General features: G+C 43.1%; 2 protein-coding genes across 4 annotated transcripts; both read left to right on the top strand.

Moving 5' to 3' along the window:
- Window positions 1–1,216: 1,216 nt before the first annotated feature.
- Window positions 1,217–14,030, top strand: LOC124278425 (poly [ADP-ribose] polymerase tankyrase-2-like). 2 transcript variants are annotated; one of them, XM_046714132.1, is made up of 4 exons: window positions 1,218–1,676; window positions 12,636–12,707; window positions 13,086–13,157; window positions 13,502–14,030. In XM_046714132.1, exons 1-4 carry the CDS (start codon window positions 1,577–1,579, stop codon window positions 13,888–13,890), a joined length of 633 nt encoding a protein of 210 aa, XP_046570088.1. In that variant the 5' UTR covers window positions 1,218–1,576; the 3' UTR covers window positions 13,891–14,030. The 2 variants fall into 2 exon arrangements, with proteins under 2 accessions (XP_046570089.1, XP_046570088.1); XM_046714133.1 differs by lacking the exon at window positions 13,086–13,157 and having other exon boundaries at window positions 1,217–1,676.
- LOC124278423 lies at window positions 5,376–7,090 on the top strand. Of its 2 annotated transcripts, none has more exons than XM_046714131.1 (2): window positions 5,376–6,699; window positions 6,844–7,090. In XM_046714131.1, exons 1-2 carry the CDS (start codon window positions 5,951–5,953, stop codon window positions 6,995–6,997), a joined length of 903 nt encoding a protein of 300 aa, XP_046570087.1. In that variant the 5' UTR covers window positions 5,376–5,950; the 3' UTR covers window positions 6,998–7,090. The 2 variants fall into 2 exon arrangements, with proteins under 2 accessions (XP_046570087.1, XP_046570086.1); XM_046714130.1 differs by having other exon boundaries at window positions 5,376–6,747.
- Window positions 14,031–14,297: the final 267 nt, after the last annotated feature.

Genomic DNA, 14,297 nt, shown 5'->3' with positions numbered 1-14,297 from the left:
GCAATACCTCAGTAATTTGATACGCAACATGTGTAATCTAACTGAAGATACACGATAGATCCTTTAAAGTAATGCGTGGCATGTATACTTTTATGTGAATGAGTGAGTGAATATGGTTTAACGCCGCCTTCAGCAATATCCCATCAATATCACGTCAGGGGACGCCAGAAATGGGCTTCAAACATTGTACCCATGTGGGGAATCGAACCTTCAGCGTGACGAGTAGAAGCTTTAACCATTAGGCTACCCTACAGCCCCTGTAATGTAATGGGCTTCAAACATTGTGTCCATGTTGGGAATAGAACCTTCAGCGTGACGAGTAGAAGCTTTAACCATTAGGCTACCCTACAGCCCCTGTAATGTAATGGGCTTCAAACATTGTACCCATGTTGGGAATCGAACCTTCAGCGTGACGAGTAGAAGCTTTAACCATTAGGCTACCCTACAGCCCCTGTAATGTAATGGGCTTCAAACATTGTACCCATGTTGGGAATAGAACCTTCAGCGTGACGAGTAGAAGCTTTAACCATTAGGCTACCCTACAGCCCCTGTAATGTAATGCATACAATGTATATCCTGGACAGTAATACATAAAGGACACTGGTATGTATTATCAGGGAGACTATATAAGATTATCCCTGGTATTATACAATAAACCTTGGAGGTGTTTCTTTTGGTTGTTCACCTACAGGTACATGCACCAATATCTATTTTATTGGGTTGAGTCTCATCCGGCATTGGAACCCACACTCTCAGAGCCAGGCACCTAATCGCCAGCACACAAAGTCAGCCGTCTAACCTATTCAGCCACTGCGGCCTCCATAACAATGAAAGCCGTACAACCTGTACTCTAGACCACGGACTTTGTGCACCCCTCTGATAAGTGGAAATTGTCACGACCGAAAGCTATCGATACACTTAGTGTAGCCTTCTGTGGACTCAATCCAACAAAAGTACTAGAATCTGTACATCACCGAGAAGGTGTATCCCAACTATAACACGTGTTACCATATATTTGATGTTACTTTAAAAGTGACAATACACCGAAGTGTTTGCTGGGTACATGGCACTGGATATCCATCTCATATCCTCAGGTAGGTATCCGCCATGTTGGGTGTTATGATGTCACGTGTACGTACACTACTGGTGTTTCCACGAGGAGCTGGCATTCTGCCAAACACTTGAGTCGGGCTATATATTAAAGCCGTTTACCCGGCGGCGAGGCAGTCGTCTTCCTAGCTGCGTTCTGCACACTTGCACGATGGAGGTATTAACTGTAATGTTCTTCAGTCTTGTGGTATTTGGTATCAGAGACGTACAGGCTGCTCCAACCTTGACTGGACGAGTGGCAGTGGTGGAAGAGGACCTCGGAACATGGAAATTGAAAACTGTTGATATTATTGCCAATATGAATGCCTTGACGAGACAGGTGGGACTGGTGTCCGCTGAAGTTGACAGTGTAAAAGACAATGCACAAAACATAAAAGCACGATTGAACACTATAACACAAGGGAATTAAGACGTGTACAACAGGAAAGAGACACTTTACAGAAAGAGTCTACGAAAACTACGTCGCATGTTTACCAAAGACCTCGGTTCACTACAGCTACGGCTGGATCAGACGGCAGCTGACCTGTGTGATCAAAGGACAACGACGTATCCTGGAACCACAGCAGGTGAGAGTTTCAGCAGAGATTAGTCGCTTAATTAACGTTCTATCTTGACATTACAACCGAAAGATAGGAGAATAACATTATCATTTCGTTATAATTTACTCAGTGTTTACAGTCATACTGCATACGTACCTAAGCATGTGTCTTCTGCTTTGAATCGATATGTCGGAGGTAAACTTTCTGTGTTTTTTAGTGGAAACCTTTCATTTCCGTATATGGCACTGTTAAACTACCCTTATTTCAAATGCTTATTGGCAACCGTGAAGAGCCACCTCCTCGTGGTAGGTGCTGGGTAACGCTAAGCGCTCTTCAACACCCGGTTGTGGACCCGGGGGTATATTTGGTCCACCAACCCGTTTGCCGTGGGTTGCGCCCCTGTGTCGGTGGAGGGCGGGAGTCTGGTGGTTGAGGGCACTGGTTCCAGGAATAGCGCTTCTTTGCCCAACACGTCACTTTGCCCCTTACTTCACCTAGACGGGTGGTTGAATGGGACTGGTTCAACCAATCGGCTGGTCATGTCATGCCCTGTGCATTGTATTTGATACTGCACAAATCTGATTTTTGTAAATGATCCTGTTTTGGGTATTGGCAAAATTATTTCACCGTACATGTATTGGTTCCAAATTTCAACAATTGTTAAATATGCCTAGAGTTCTATGCCCAGAAGGCGGTGGCTCACGGGCCAATCTAGTAGAATAATTTATTCTTTAATTTTTCTGCTGGAGTATATCATCCTGGTATCCCTGGTGCTGCAAGTCGGAGATCCACTTGTTTTTAGCATTGTCCTTGTGATACTGCGTGGTGGGTGGGGAGCTCAGATGATGAAATCTAACAAATAACCATGGCTTATGAAACTCCAACCAAACAAAACAAACGTCCTCTTGACAAGGACCCTGCTGACAACGAACTCAGACTGCCCAAACCAACTGATTACTGGCCACGTTTTGTTGTCATTGAGACACCATTAATATTGAACCCTGTTGCTGTGTCTGAGGGTGTCCAAGGTATTGCCGGCGATGTGATGAACATTAAAAGATTACGTTCTGGTGCGCTGTTGATCGAGTCAACCAACCTATTGAACACCAAAACTTTTGTTGCCATTCCTGTCACCGTCACGGCTCAGATGACCCTTAATACGAGCAAGGGAATTGTTAGAGATCGTGAGCGATTGCTGGCTGATATGTCGGAATTAGATATCGTCTCCGAGATGAAAGATCAGGGTGTACTCTTTGTTAAACGCTTCTCATTCTGTAAAAACGACACAACCATTAAAACCAACACATACATTCCAAACCCTCTAAGGTGCTTCAAATGTCAGAAGTTTGGCCATGGTGTAAATACTTGCACATTGTCTGTTGTGTGTGCTCACTGTGGTGAAAAGACACACACAACAGAAGATTGTGACAGTATTGTCGAAAAGTGCACTAACTGCGCAGGGAATAGCCCATCTTACTCTAAAGACTGCCCCGTTTGGAAACAGGCAATGGCCATCAACAAAATAAAATTCACGCAAAGCATTAGATTTGCAGAAGCTAAGAAATTAGCCCAAAGCTCAGTACAGACAGAAAGCTATGCTTCCATTGCCAGGAGCATCACTTCCTGGTACGTCTCGAATCCAATCAGAGACACCCCTTGATCATGACCAATCTTCTCAGTCATCAACAAAATCTCAGCAAGGCCTCGTTAAAATCAAAAGTAAACAGACTCTTAAAAAAAAAACCAGTGGCAGAGCCCGAAAAGGGTCAGAAAATAAAATTCAACTTTACAACAAATATGGATCTGTTGAGTATATGGACGGGTCCGAAAACGTCCGTTGTAGGGCACATAGCTTGTCGCCCACCTAAAAAGTGCGGGGTGGACCCCCAATAAATCCTCCGAACAGATAGGTTATCATACAGTGGAACTGCAAAGGACTAAGGACTAATTTCAATGAATTGCAGCTTTTAGTCCAGGATTTAACACCATCAGCGTTCTGTCTGCAGGAGACCTATTTATAACAGACTGATGTTGTTTTTCACCTCCGGGTGACAGAGCCACGGGAGGATCTTCCATCCTAGTCAAACAGAACGTTATCCATGGCCCTGTTTCACTAACTACCAATCTGCAGGCTGTTGCAGTGCGAATTCCGTTACATGTTGCGTTTACATTATGCTCTGTTGTATATATCTCTCCGTCTTCAACGTTTCACAAAACCGATCTTCAAGCTCTATTTGACCAGCTGCCTAAACCATGTATTGTCATGGGAGATTTAAATGGGCTCAATCCACTCTGGGGTGGTGCAACTACAAACGCTAAAGGTAAACTACTGGAGGAGTTTTGTTCAGATAATGATGTATGTAGATAAATATTTTATGATTGGAAGTTTGAATTAATAACTCAGATTGTTAGTGGCTGTATCCTCGAGGGGGGTTATAGTACTGTAAAAGTATTGTCCCCCTGAGAGGATACGTAAGTCCACAAACATTCAAAGTAAATTGAAACTCTCCGCTATTTTAAATCGTAGAATATGTGTGTTTTTAAATGTATGGCTAGATGTGTCTAAATTGCTAACGGCCGAGGGGGATGATGTAAATCCACCTAGGGTGCATGCAGGAAGCAAATGCACTGTAAGTCCCTATGGTCCCAAGTATGGTGATCTACCCTTCGGCCGTTGGCAATCTATAGCCTGTTTTTATATTGTACTTCCATTTATAGTTCCAATATTTTAGATTTAATTCCTAGTTTTAAATGGATATCTGTGATACACTAGAAGTTTTACTGTTCTTCGTCAACAAGTTTTTTAATTTTAAACTTTATTGACCTTTGATATAATTATAAACTGTTATCGTCAAGATATGGCTGGACTATTGCCGATGTGACGATAAATATTAACTCATTCACTAACTCAAAAGCATATTGACCAATCAATTTCTGAACACACAAGACATGTCAGCATAGGGTTCACATAACATGTCAACATATGGTTCACATAACATGTCAACATAATGTTCACATAACATGTCAACATAATGTTCACATAACATGTCAACATATGGTTCACATAACATGTCAGCATAGGATTCACATAACATGTCAGCATAGGATTCACATAACATGTCAACATAGGGTTCATATAACGTATCAACATAGGGTTCACATAACATGTCAACATAGGGTTCACATAACATGTCAACATAGGGTTCACATAACATGTCAACATAGGATTCACATAACGTATCAACATTGGGTTCACATAACGTGTCAACAAAGGGTTCACATAACATGTCAGCATAGGGTTCACATAACGTGCAAACATAGGGTTCACATAACGTGTCAACATAGGGTTCACATAACGTGTCAACATAGGGTTCACATAACGTGTCAATATAGGGTTCACATCACATGTCAACATAGGGTTCACATAACGTGTCAACATAGGGTTCACATAACATGTCAACATAGGGTTCACATAACAAGTCAGCATAGGGTTCACATAACATGTCAACATAGGATTCACATAACGTATCAACATAGGGTTCACATAACGAGTCAACATAGGGTTCACATAACAAGTCAGCATAGGGTTCACATAACATGTCAACATAGGATTCACATAACGTATCAACATAGGGTTCACATAACGAGTCAACATAGGGTTCACATAACATGTCAGCATAGGGTTCACATAACATGTCAACATAGGATTCACATAACGTATCAACATAGGGTTCACATAACGAGTCAACATAGGGTTCACATAACATGTCAGCATAGGGTTCACATAACATGTCAACATAGGATTCACATAACGTATCAACATTGGGTTCACATAACGTGTCAACATAGGGTTCACATAACATGTCAGCATAGGGTTCACATAACATGTCAGCATAGGGTTCACATAACGTGTCAACATAGGATTCACATAACATGTCAACATAGTGTTCACATAACGTGTCAACATTGGGTTCACATAACATGTCAGCATAGGGTTCACATAACGTGCAAACATAGGGTTCACATAACGTGTCAACATAGGGTTCACATAACGTGTCAATATAGGGTTCACAAAACATGTCAACATAGGGTTCACATCACATGTCAACATAGGGTTCGCACAACATGTTAACATAGGGTTAACAGGTGATGCCAGCATAGGGCTCACAAGGCATGTAAACGCTGGGTTAACAGGTGATGCCCGCATAGGGCTTACAACGCATGTAAACGCTGGGTTAACAGGTGATGCCAGCATTGGGCTTACAAGGCATGTAAACGTTGAGATTACAGGTGATGCCAACATGGGGCTTACAAGGCATGTAAACGTTGGGTTAACAGGTGATGCCCGCATAGGGCTTACAAGGCATGTAAACTTTGGGTTAACAGGTGATGCCAGCATAGGGCTTACAAGGCATGTAAACGTTGGGTCAACAGGTGATGCCAGCATAGGGCTCACAAGGCATGTAAACGCTGGGTTAACAGGTGATGCCCGCATAGGGCTTACAACGCATGTAAACGCTGGGTTAACAGGTGATGCCAGCATTGGGCTTACAAGGCATGTAAACGTTGAGATAACAGGTGATGCCAACATGGGGCTTACAAGGCATGTAAACGTTGGGTTAACAGATGATGCCAGCATAGGGCTTAGAAGGCACGTAAACGTTGGGTTAACTGGTGATGCCAGCTTAGGGCTTACAAGGCATGTAAACGCTGGGGCAACAGGTGATGCCAGCATAGGGCTTACAAGGCATGTAAACTTTGGGGCAACAGGTGATGCCCGCATAGGTCTTACAAGGCATGTAATCGTTGGGTTAACAGGTGATGTCAACATAGGGCTTACAAGGCATGTTAACTTTGGGGCAACAGGTGATGCCCGCATAGGTCTTACAAGGCATGTAAACGTTAGGTTAACAGGTGATGCCAACATAGGACTTACAAGGCACGTAATCGTTGGGATAACAGGTGATGTCAACATAGGGCTTACAAGGCATGTAAACGTTAGGTTAACAGGTGATGCCAACATAGGGCTTACAAGGCAGGTAAACGTTGGGTTAACAGGTGATGCCAGCATAGGGCTTACAAGGCATGTAAACGTTAGGTTAACAGGTGATGTCAACATAGGGCTTACAAGGCACGTAATAGTTGGGTTAACAGGTGATGTCAACATAGGGCTTACAAGGCATGTAATCGTTAGGTTAACAGGTGATGCCAGCATAGGGCTTACAAGGCATGTAAACTTTGGGTTAACAAGTGATGCCAACATAGGGCTTAAGTCTTTCTTTAGATGGTGTAGCTTGATGTCTCCCAGTGTTGACAGCTATTCTAAAGTTACTGCATCTGAAGCGTGATAAGATCCTTTTTAAGCGAGATGGAAGTGATGAGTTCAGATAGTATTCAATAGTCAGTAGGGATTTATATTGTTTATATGAGTAAGAGTCAGATAGGTTATTAACATGTACACTCCAGGTTTGTTGTAGATTGTCAAATAGTCTCTGCTTAAACATTGATAATATTTTTGTCTCCAACATCTTGGGAAATCCATGCATATCCAAATCCAAATCTGAATAAAATATTTTTAATATTAGTAGCATAAGTGGTGCGTCCCATATCAGCAAGGGCAGTGAGCATACTGTAGCACTGGTTGGGTGGGTCTCCCAGGACCCATTTGTATCACCAGACATCAGACAGTCTCCGAACTGACACAGGCAGACCCAGCGTACACAAGCCCTGTAAAGACCGGTACTTGTACTTTGCATCTCAGGAATCCCTCCCTGCCAGTGACATCACCAACGACAGGTGAATTAGGGCACATGGTCAATCGACAGACAGGGGATTCTCTGCTGAAGGAGCAATAACTCCCACACCATACCTTGTTATATGATACCTCAAATCAGCAATTGGGCAATACTGAAAAATAAATTTTACGTCTCTTCAGTATTATTTCACAATATGTCTGATGTCTGTTTGAAAGGCTAAGTGAGTGAGTGGCTTCAGTTTTACGCCATACTCAGCAATATTCCAGAATTATGGCGACGGTCTGTAAATAATTGAGTGTCAACCAGACAATCCAGTGATCAACAGAATGAACATCGATCTACGCAGTTGGGATACGATGACATGTGTCAACCACCAGGTCCCGTTATTCGCCTCTTACGACAAGCATTGGTTGCCCCATTCCACTGATCATCGGAACCTCATCTGAAGCCCATCTGATCCACATTTTGCGAACATATCAGCGTTCCGATGAGTTCCGATGAAAATTCACCCCGATACCCATTTTTGGGGGTCCCCTTTTTCTGTAAAATCCGATAGAGATCCATCACTGATCGGGTTAATCGGATAAAAGACTGTTAGCGGCCCGATGTCCATCCGCCATATTCATCGGCGGCGTACGGCTGATCCGACTGCGGTTGGATTTTTATTTTATTTCAGACTCTAATCTGACACTTCCAACACTCTCCCGACATCAATCCGACAAATTGGTTACTATTCGTAGGGTACTCGGACACAGGTGGGATATGTCGCCAAATCGGCAGTCGAGTATAAAAGCGGCCTGCACCTCCTGACAGTACTAGTCATGGATGTACTTCCTCGCACCACTGCAGCCCTGGGCTTTGTTTTTATGCAACAAGATGCAATGACCCTTGAGGTCCTGAGAAGGAGGCATGGAAGACCACGTCGTTATTGGGTTCAACCATGGCTGCAAGCTGATATACAGAAGGATGTTACATGGGTGCTTCATCAGACTTATGAATGAACTGAGAATGGAGGATACAACGGCATTCTTCAATTTCTTGGGAGTTAGGCCAGAATGTTTTGATGAACTACTGCCGAACCCAGACTCACGAAGGGGTGATACCAATGTCAGGAGAGCTGGTCTTAAGTTAGCCTGCACCCTAAGGCATGTTAACCTGGTCTCACGTTAGCCTGCACCCTAAGGCATGTGAACCTGGTCTCAAGTTAGCCTGCACCCTAAGGCATGTGAACCTGGTCTCAAGTTAGCCTGCACCCTAAGCCATGTGGACCTGGTCTCAAGTTAGCCTGCACCCTAAGCCATGTGGACCTGGTCTCACGTTAGCTTACACCCTAAGGCATGTGAACCTGGTCTCACGTTAGCTTGCACCCTAAGGCATGTTAACCTGGTCTCACGTTAGCCTGCACCCTAAGGCATGTGAACCTGGTCTCACGTTAGCCTGCACCCTAAGGCATGTGAACCTGGTCTCAAGTTAGCCTGCACCCTAAGGCATGTGGACCTGGTCTCAAGTTAGCCTGCACCCTAAGGCATGTGAACCTGGTCTCACGTTAGCCTGCACCCTAAGGCATGTGAAACTGGTCTCACGTTAGCCTGCACCCTAAGGCATGTGAACCTGGTCTCAAGTTAGCCTGCACCCTCAGGCATGTGAACCTGGTCTCAAGTTAGCCTGCACCCTAAGGCATGTTAACCTGGTCTCAGTTAGCCTGCACCCTAAGGCATGTGGACCTGGTCTCAAGTTAGCCTGCACCCTAAGGCATGTGAACCTGGTCTCACGTTAGCTTGCACGCTAAGGCATCTTGCAGTCGCTTCTTTGCCTTCTCTCCTCGAACATTTCTGTTCTTTCTTGGACTCATCTTCAGAATCTTGGTGCTGTAGTGTCCGATAAAAATCTGCGGAGTGAGTGTCGGCTGACCCTCCTTTTGTAGTCCGTTGGCCGTCTCATGTTACCGCTTGCTAGGCGTTAATGAGTTAATGAGCGATTACCTCCGATGTCACAACGGAAAGCAATCGGACGGTGCTAAATGTCATGTTACCCTCCGATGAGAATCGAATTGTTGATGGACGCAGATGGGAATCACATGAGCGTTCGATGACTCTTTAATCATCGGACACTATCAGATTGCCGTCAGACGTCAGCTGTCAGACACCGCCTGATCGTTGCACAACACGAATCTGACTGACTCGACATTCATCCGACACTGATTTGATTTGCAACCGCGGAAGTAGCGTCCGATGGCGAACTAAGCTCTGATCTTAATTCTTTCATCGGGCGATTTCGCCTCGTCGTATCACGCCCAACACGTCGAACACATTGTTCATACAGCAATACACATGTGAATGGAATTTGTAAGTGTAACAGTTAAAATGTTACCTTGTCGTACACGTGTTGAGTGGTATTGGCACTGTTTATCACTGTTAAAAAGTGGATGCTAACATACATAAATAGGCTTGACTTAAGAACAGGTTCTCAACAAGCAGCCAAAACGAAGACTTTAGAACCGATTGTTGACTTTGTGAATAGGCTAGGATTTAGAAGTGGTTACTAGCACCAGGGAGAGTATATAATTGTCATTGTAGATTATCCCTGCTAGCACTCAATGATTAGGCTGGTATTCAGAAGTGGATACTTGCACTCGATATATGGGGTGTCCATACGTGTGTGTAATATTACAGCAAGGAAGCATGGATCATATGTTAACATTTTCAGCCACCATTTCTCATAAGTTTCTTAATACACTACATATTTTGCACCAAGCATATTTTTATCTACATTCTCTGTAAAATGTAAAGAAATTCAAATAATACCATATCAGTGTATCTCACTTTAATATAAATTGAACTAATCTTACAAACTGAGCACACGTAATATGAAAAGTGTAAAGAAATTCAAATAATACCATCTAAATGTGTTTCTACACAAAATTCACGAATCTCACTAATTGAGCATTTTGTTGATACAGACTATATGACTCATCTGGACATGCGTTATCAAAACATTAACCCTGGTGAGCCAGATCCCACTCTGGCTATGTGTAGACCAGTTTCAAAATGACAGAATCTGGCTAAGTGAGAGGACACCGTCTAATGCTATCCACATTTAACGTGTATTGAAAGGGGATATTTATGCTATAATATATGTTATATTTGGGATTACACTTTCTTAGTAAAGTACAAATTCTAGTGCTTTTTGAGTTGAGCCCTTTGTACTTTACTAAGAAAATGTAATCCAAAATATAACATATATTATATTTGACCACTTTCTAAATGGTATTGTTTAACCATAGCTTTCGGCCGTGGGAGCCGTGCCAATTAACACTCATCAGAGGGTTACACAAAGCCGGCAGTCTAGACTACCAGTTGTCCGACTTCCATTTTTGTGGAAGTCGCGGTAGCTGAGTTGGTTAGGCGGCTGACTTTGTGTGCTGGAGATTAGGTGCCTGAATCTGAGGGTGTGAGTTCAAATCCCGTATGGGGCACAACTCAAAAAGTACTAGATAAAACCGGAGTGAAAACACGGATCGGATAGAAATATTTCCATGCAGAGGTGTTGATCAGTCCAAGCAGTCGAGCGCCAAACGTTGCCATGCTTCTAACCTAACACGTCACAATGACGTCATAGCTGGCAGCTTTGCGGTCGTGGTATCGCCAGTCAAGGCCATTTCATAGCTAGCACTGAGATGTGTCGCTCGTGTTAGGACGTTATTGGTGGGTAAGTTCGCAGTTTTCTGATTTTAAACTGATTTAGCAAATTAGATGCAATAGTGTAAATGTATATTGTACAACTGCTGTAAAGCAATATGAATGTTGTGGGAAATAAGTGCTTGCTTCACACAAATGTTTACACTCAGACGTTTGTTTAGCCTGTCACCGGTGGGAATGAAGGAAGGTCCGGGTAAACATCACGCGGCGTTTCACCTGATAGACTTGTTATATTTGATCACAGTATGTGCTTGTAAGCGTTATCCTTTGACCTGATAGCATGAACTCTCACGGATCGGAAGACTTTATGCGAGATTATTTTAAATCTGTCCAGTCAAGTATTTGATTTCAAATGTGTTTATCTATTTATTCTGCGGCAATGAAGAGCTGCATTGAATTGAAATACATCCCCGCTATAGCGCGCGGTTCTATCAGTTTAAGGTGTTTAACAAAGAAGACATGTAGATTTACTCTTTTAACACTGAAACCTTTAAGTGGAACATATGCATTTCTGCAACATTTAAAAAAAATGCAACGGAATGTAGATTATGGAAGTGCAAATATGCTTTATTCTCGTTATTTCTAATGTTGAAACAGACGGATTGTTAATCTCTCGTGCAACCGACATTTCGATCTTGACCACCACACGCTGCCACGTGTTTGTACCCTTGTTGTTTATCAAAGCACATTGCTTCCAACAACAAGTGCTGTACGGTTGTGTCAGCTACAGTTTCCTCATCAGACAGTAATATGTATTGTTGTTGTGTGAGAATTGCACTGCCGGCATCGCTCGGTATTCTGACATTTTGTGAGTGCTTCACAGACTGTTTGCCTGACGCTGTATTACAACTGTGTTGCACAAACATCAAGTCAAGTGGTCGCTTGATGTTGTTTTACTATGTAGTAACTATTTCATGCATTTTGTATCCATATGTGAAGGAAAGGTATCTTTGAATTCCAGCTACGGTTAATAAATTCAAACTTAAAAGGTAGTCATTCCATAAAGAGGAATAGGAATAAGTGCAGATGTTTTTGTTGTTTATCTACTTTTTCTTTCAGTGTGATGATGTGAATACTCATGTATGTTTATATATACGGTCCCGTAGAATATGCTCGCCCCCAACTTAACCCTAACCCTGAGGGCGAACAGATAGTTACACCGTTCATATTTACATTTTAAAACAAAATAACAATCTACATTTGTATTCATTCACTATGTATTCATTTACTACATTTGAACAAAGAGGAGCATCTCAGCTGTTAACACACAGTCAGTGTACGGCTTATTACATTTTCAGATTCAAACTGTAAAAATGAATTTAGAAAGTGCCCTTTGTTTCGGGCATAGACACGCTGTCGATGAACAGTTATTTCAATCAAATCGAAACGTAGAGTTTTATTACCTCTGCTATAACAGATGTATTTGGAATTTATACTACATAATATTGAAAGACTAAACATTGTGGAAAGCGAGGTCAGTAGTTATAGTACGTGTGTGTTATAGTTTCTGAACAACATATTCCCTGTTTCAGCCTCGACTGATCCGAGCCCGAGCAACACGGCTTCACTAGCGCAAGTGACGACACAAGACTCTGATCTACACGGTAGGTTAGAAAACCCAGCAGGCAGGAAGCGCAGTCCTTAATTTTTCTTCCATTTAACACGCTAATGTATATACCCGTGGAGAATCTGACTTGAGGGATGAGTCTCACCTGTAGTATCGATCGACGTTCATGTTGTCAATCACAGGATTTCAAACTGTAAAAACTAAATTTAGGAAGGGTTACTTTTTTCCTGCATAGACACGCGGTCTCGAGGAAGAGTTATCTAAATCAAATTGAACCATATATATTTAATACTTCTTCCATGAAAGATGTATTTGGAATTAAATCACACATAATATTGAATACATAATATGTGGAAAGGCGAAAACTGAAGCTAGTAGTTGTATAGTTTTGTGAACAACATATTCCCTGTTTCAGCCTTGACTGACCCGAGCCTGAACACCACGGTTCCACCAACGCCAGTGACCACACAAGACTCTGATCCACACGGTAGGTGGGAAAACCCAGCAGGCAGCCTTATATCTTATTCCCCTAATAAATACCAAACAACATTTGTACTGACATTATCAACTTGTAAAGTTCAACAAACATCATCACTCTCCACGCGTACACAACTATTGCTACAACTTCTGGTTCTAACAGAAAGTTCTGTATTAAACACCATCCATAATTCCAGAAACCACAAGTTGACATTCCCGCCATGTTGTATTGTTGTCAGCCATGATGGAATTGTTTAAACGATGCAGCAATGTCCGAGTCACGTATCACATGATGAAAACATTGTAGATGTGTGACAAAGATGTCTGATGTACACAGTTTACTTTGTGTTGCAGCGACTCCATCACCAGCAGGCCGCCGCCTCTACTCCGCCAGCAGGGACGGTGACCTGGAGAGAGTGAAGCGGATCCTGGCAGCGGGTCACGTGGACATCAACACGAGAGGAGACTACAGCCAGACACCGGTGATGAGGGCAGCATGGGGGGGACACAGAGATGTGGTGGAGTTCCTGGTGGGTAGAGGGGCTGATGTGTCGCTGGTGGACAGGGGCGGTTACAACGTCCTTCACTTGGCCTGTCTGGGTGGAGACCTGGAGATCGTGAAGCTGATCGTGTCCCTGAACGTGTTGGACATCAACGCCAGGACCAACATCGGGCACACAGCGGTCTACTACGCGAGACATCAGCGAGTGGTGGAGTTCCTGGTGTCACGTGGTGGACACTGAAGTCGGTGTTGGTGTGGACAGTGACGGTGCACATGTCGTTACTGACACTGACGAGGTGTGTGCCGTCCACGTTGTCTTGTGTCACGATTCACGTGATTTCCTTTTTACTTTGTGAATATAAATAAAACTTGTTGAAAGTATTTTCAGACATTTTGTCATTTGTTGTGTTTGGAACCTCGCAGGATCAGGTAAGAAAATTGTGAAGTGAGTGTAAACATGAACGGTGAGTGATTGTACGTAAACGTCGCCCGTTTTAACATAATTCTGTGTTAATTTTGTTCTGAGAATATCGCGAATTGTGAAACAGACAACAACAAACTGTTTGTTTACATGTCGCTGCACTCTGTGACCTCAGGCTGAGGTGAGGTTCACCCCAGCTGATATGGCGCCATTTGTACAGTGACAGT

Source organism: Haliotis rubra, unplaced genomic scaffold (assembly GCF_003918875.1).
Source record: "Haliotis rubra isolate DU_JTF1 unplaced genomic scaffold, ASM391887v1 Scf2366, whole genome shotgun sequence".
In the NCBI taxonomy this organism is placed as follows: Eukaryota; Metazoa; Mollusca; class Gastropoda; order Lepetellida; family Haliotidae; genus Haliotis; species Haliotis rubra.
Note: the sequence above shows the minus strand (reverse complement) of the source record. Positions and strands in the feature narration are given on the sequence as shown.

Bases quoted from the DNA above. Each gene is read 5' to 3' on its own strand.
- LOC124278423 (XM_046714130.1), top strand. From the start codon at position 5,951: ATGGGGCTTACAAGGCATGTAAACGTTGGGTTAACAGGTGATGCCCGC. The intron at 6,748-6,843 runs GTTAACAGGTGA...TGTAATCGTTAG, and splicing joins ACAAGGCATGTAAACGTTAG to GTTAACAGGTGATGCCAGCA.
- LOC124278425 (XM_046714132.1), top strand. From the start codon at position 1,577: ATGTTTACCAAAGACCTCGGTTCACTACAGCTACGGCTGGATCAGACG. The intron at 12,708-13,085 runs GTAGGTTAGAAA...TCCCTGTTTCAG, and splicing joins ACAAGACTCTGATCTACACG to CCTTGACTGACCCGAGCCTG. The intron at 13,158-13,501 runs GTAGGTGGGAAA...TTTGTGTTGCAG, and splicing joins ACAAGACTCTGATCCACACG to CGACTCCATCACCAGCAGGC.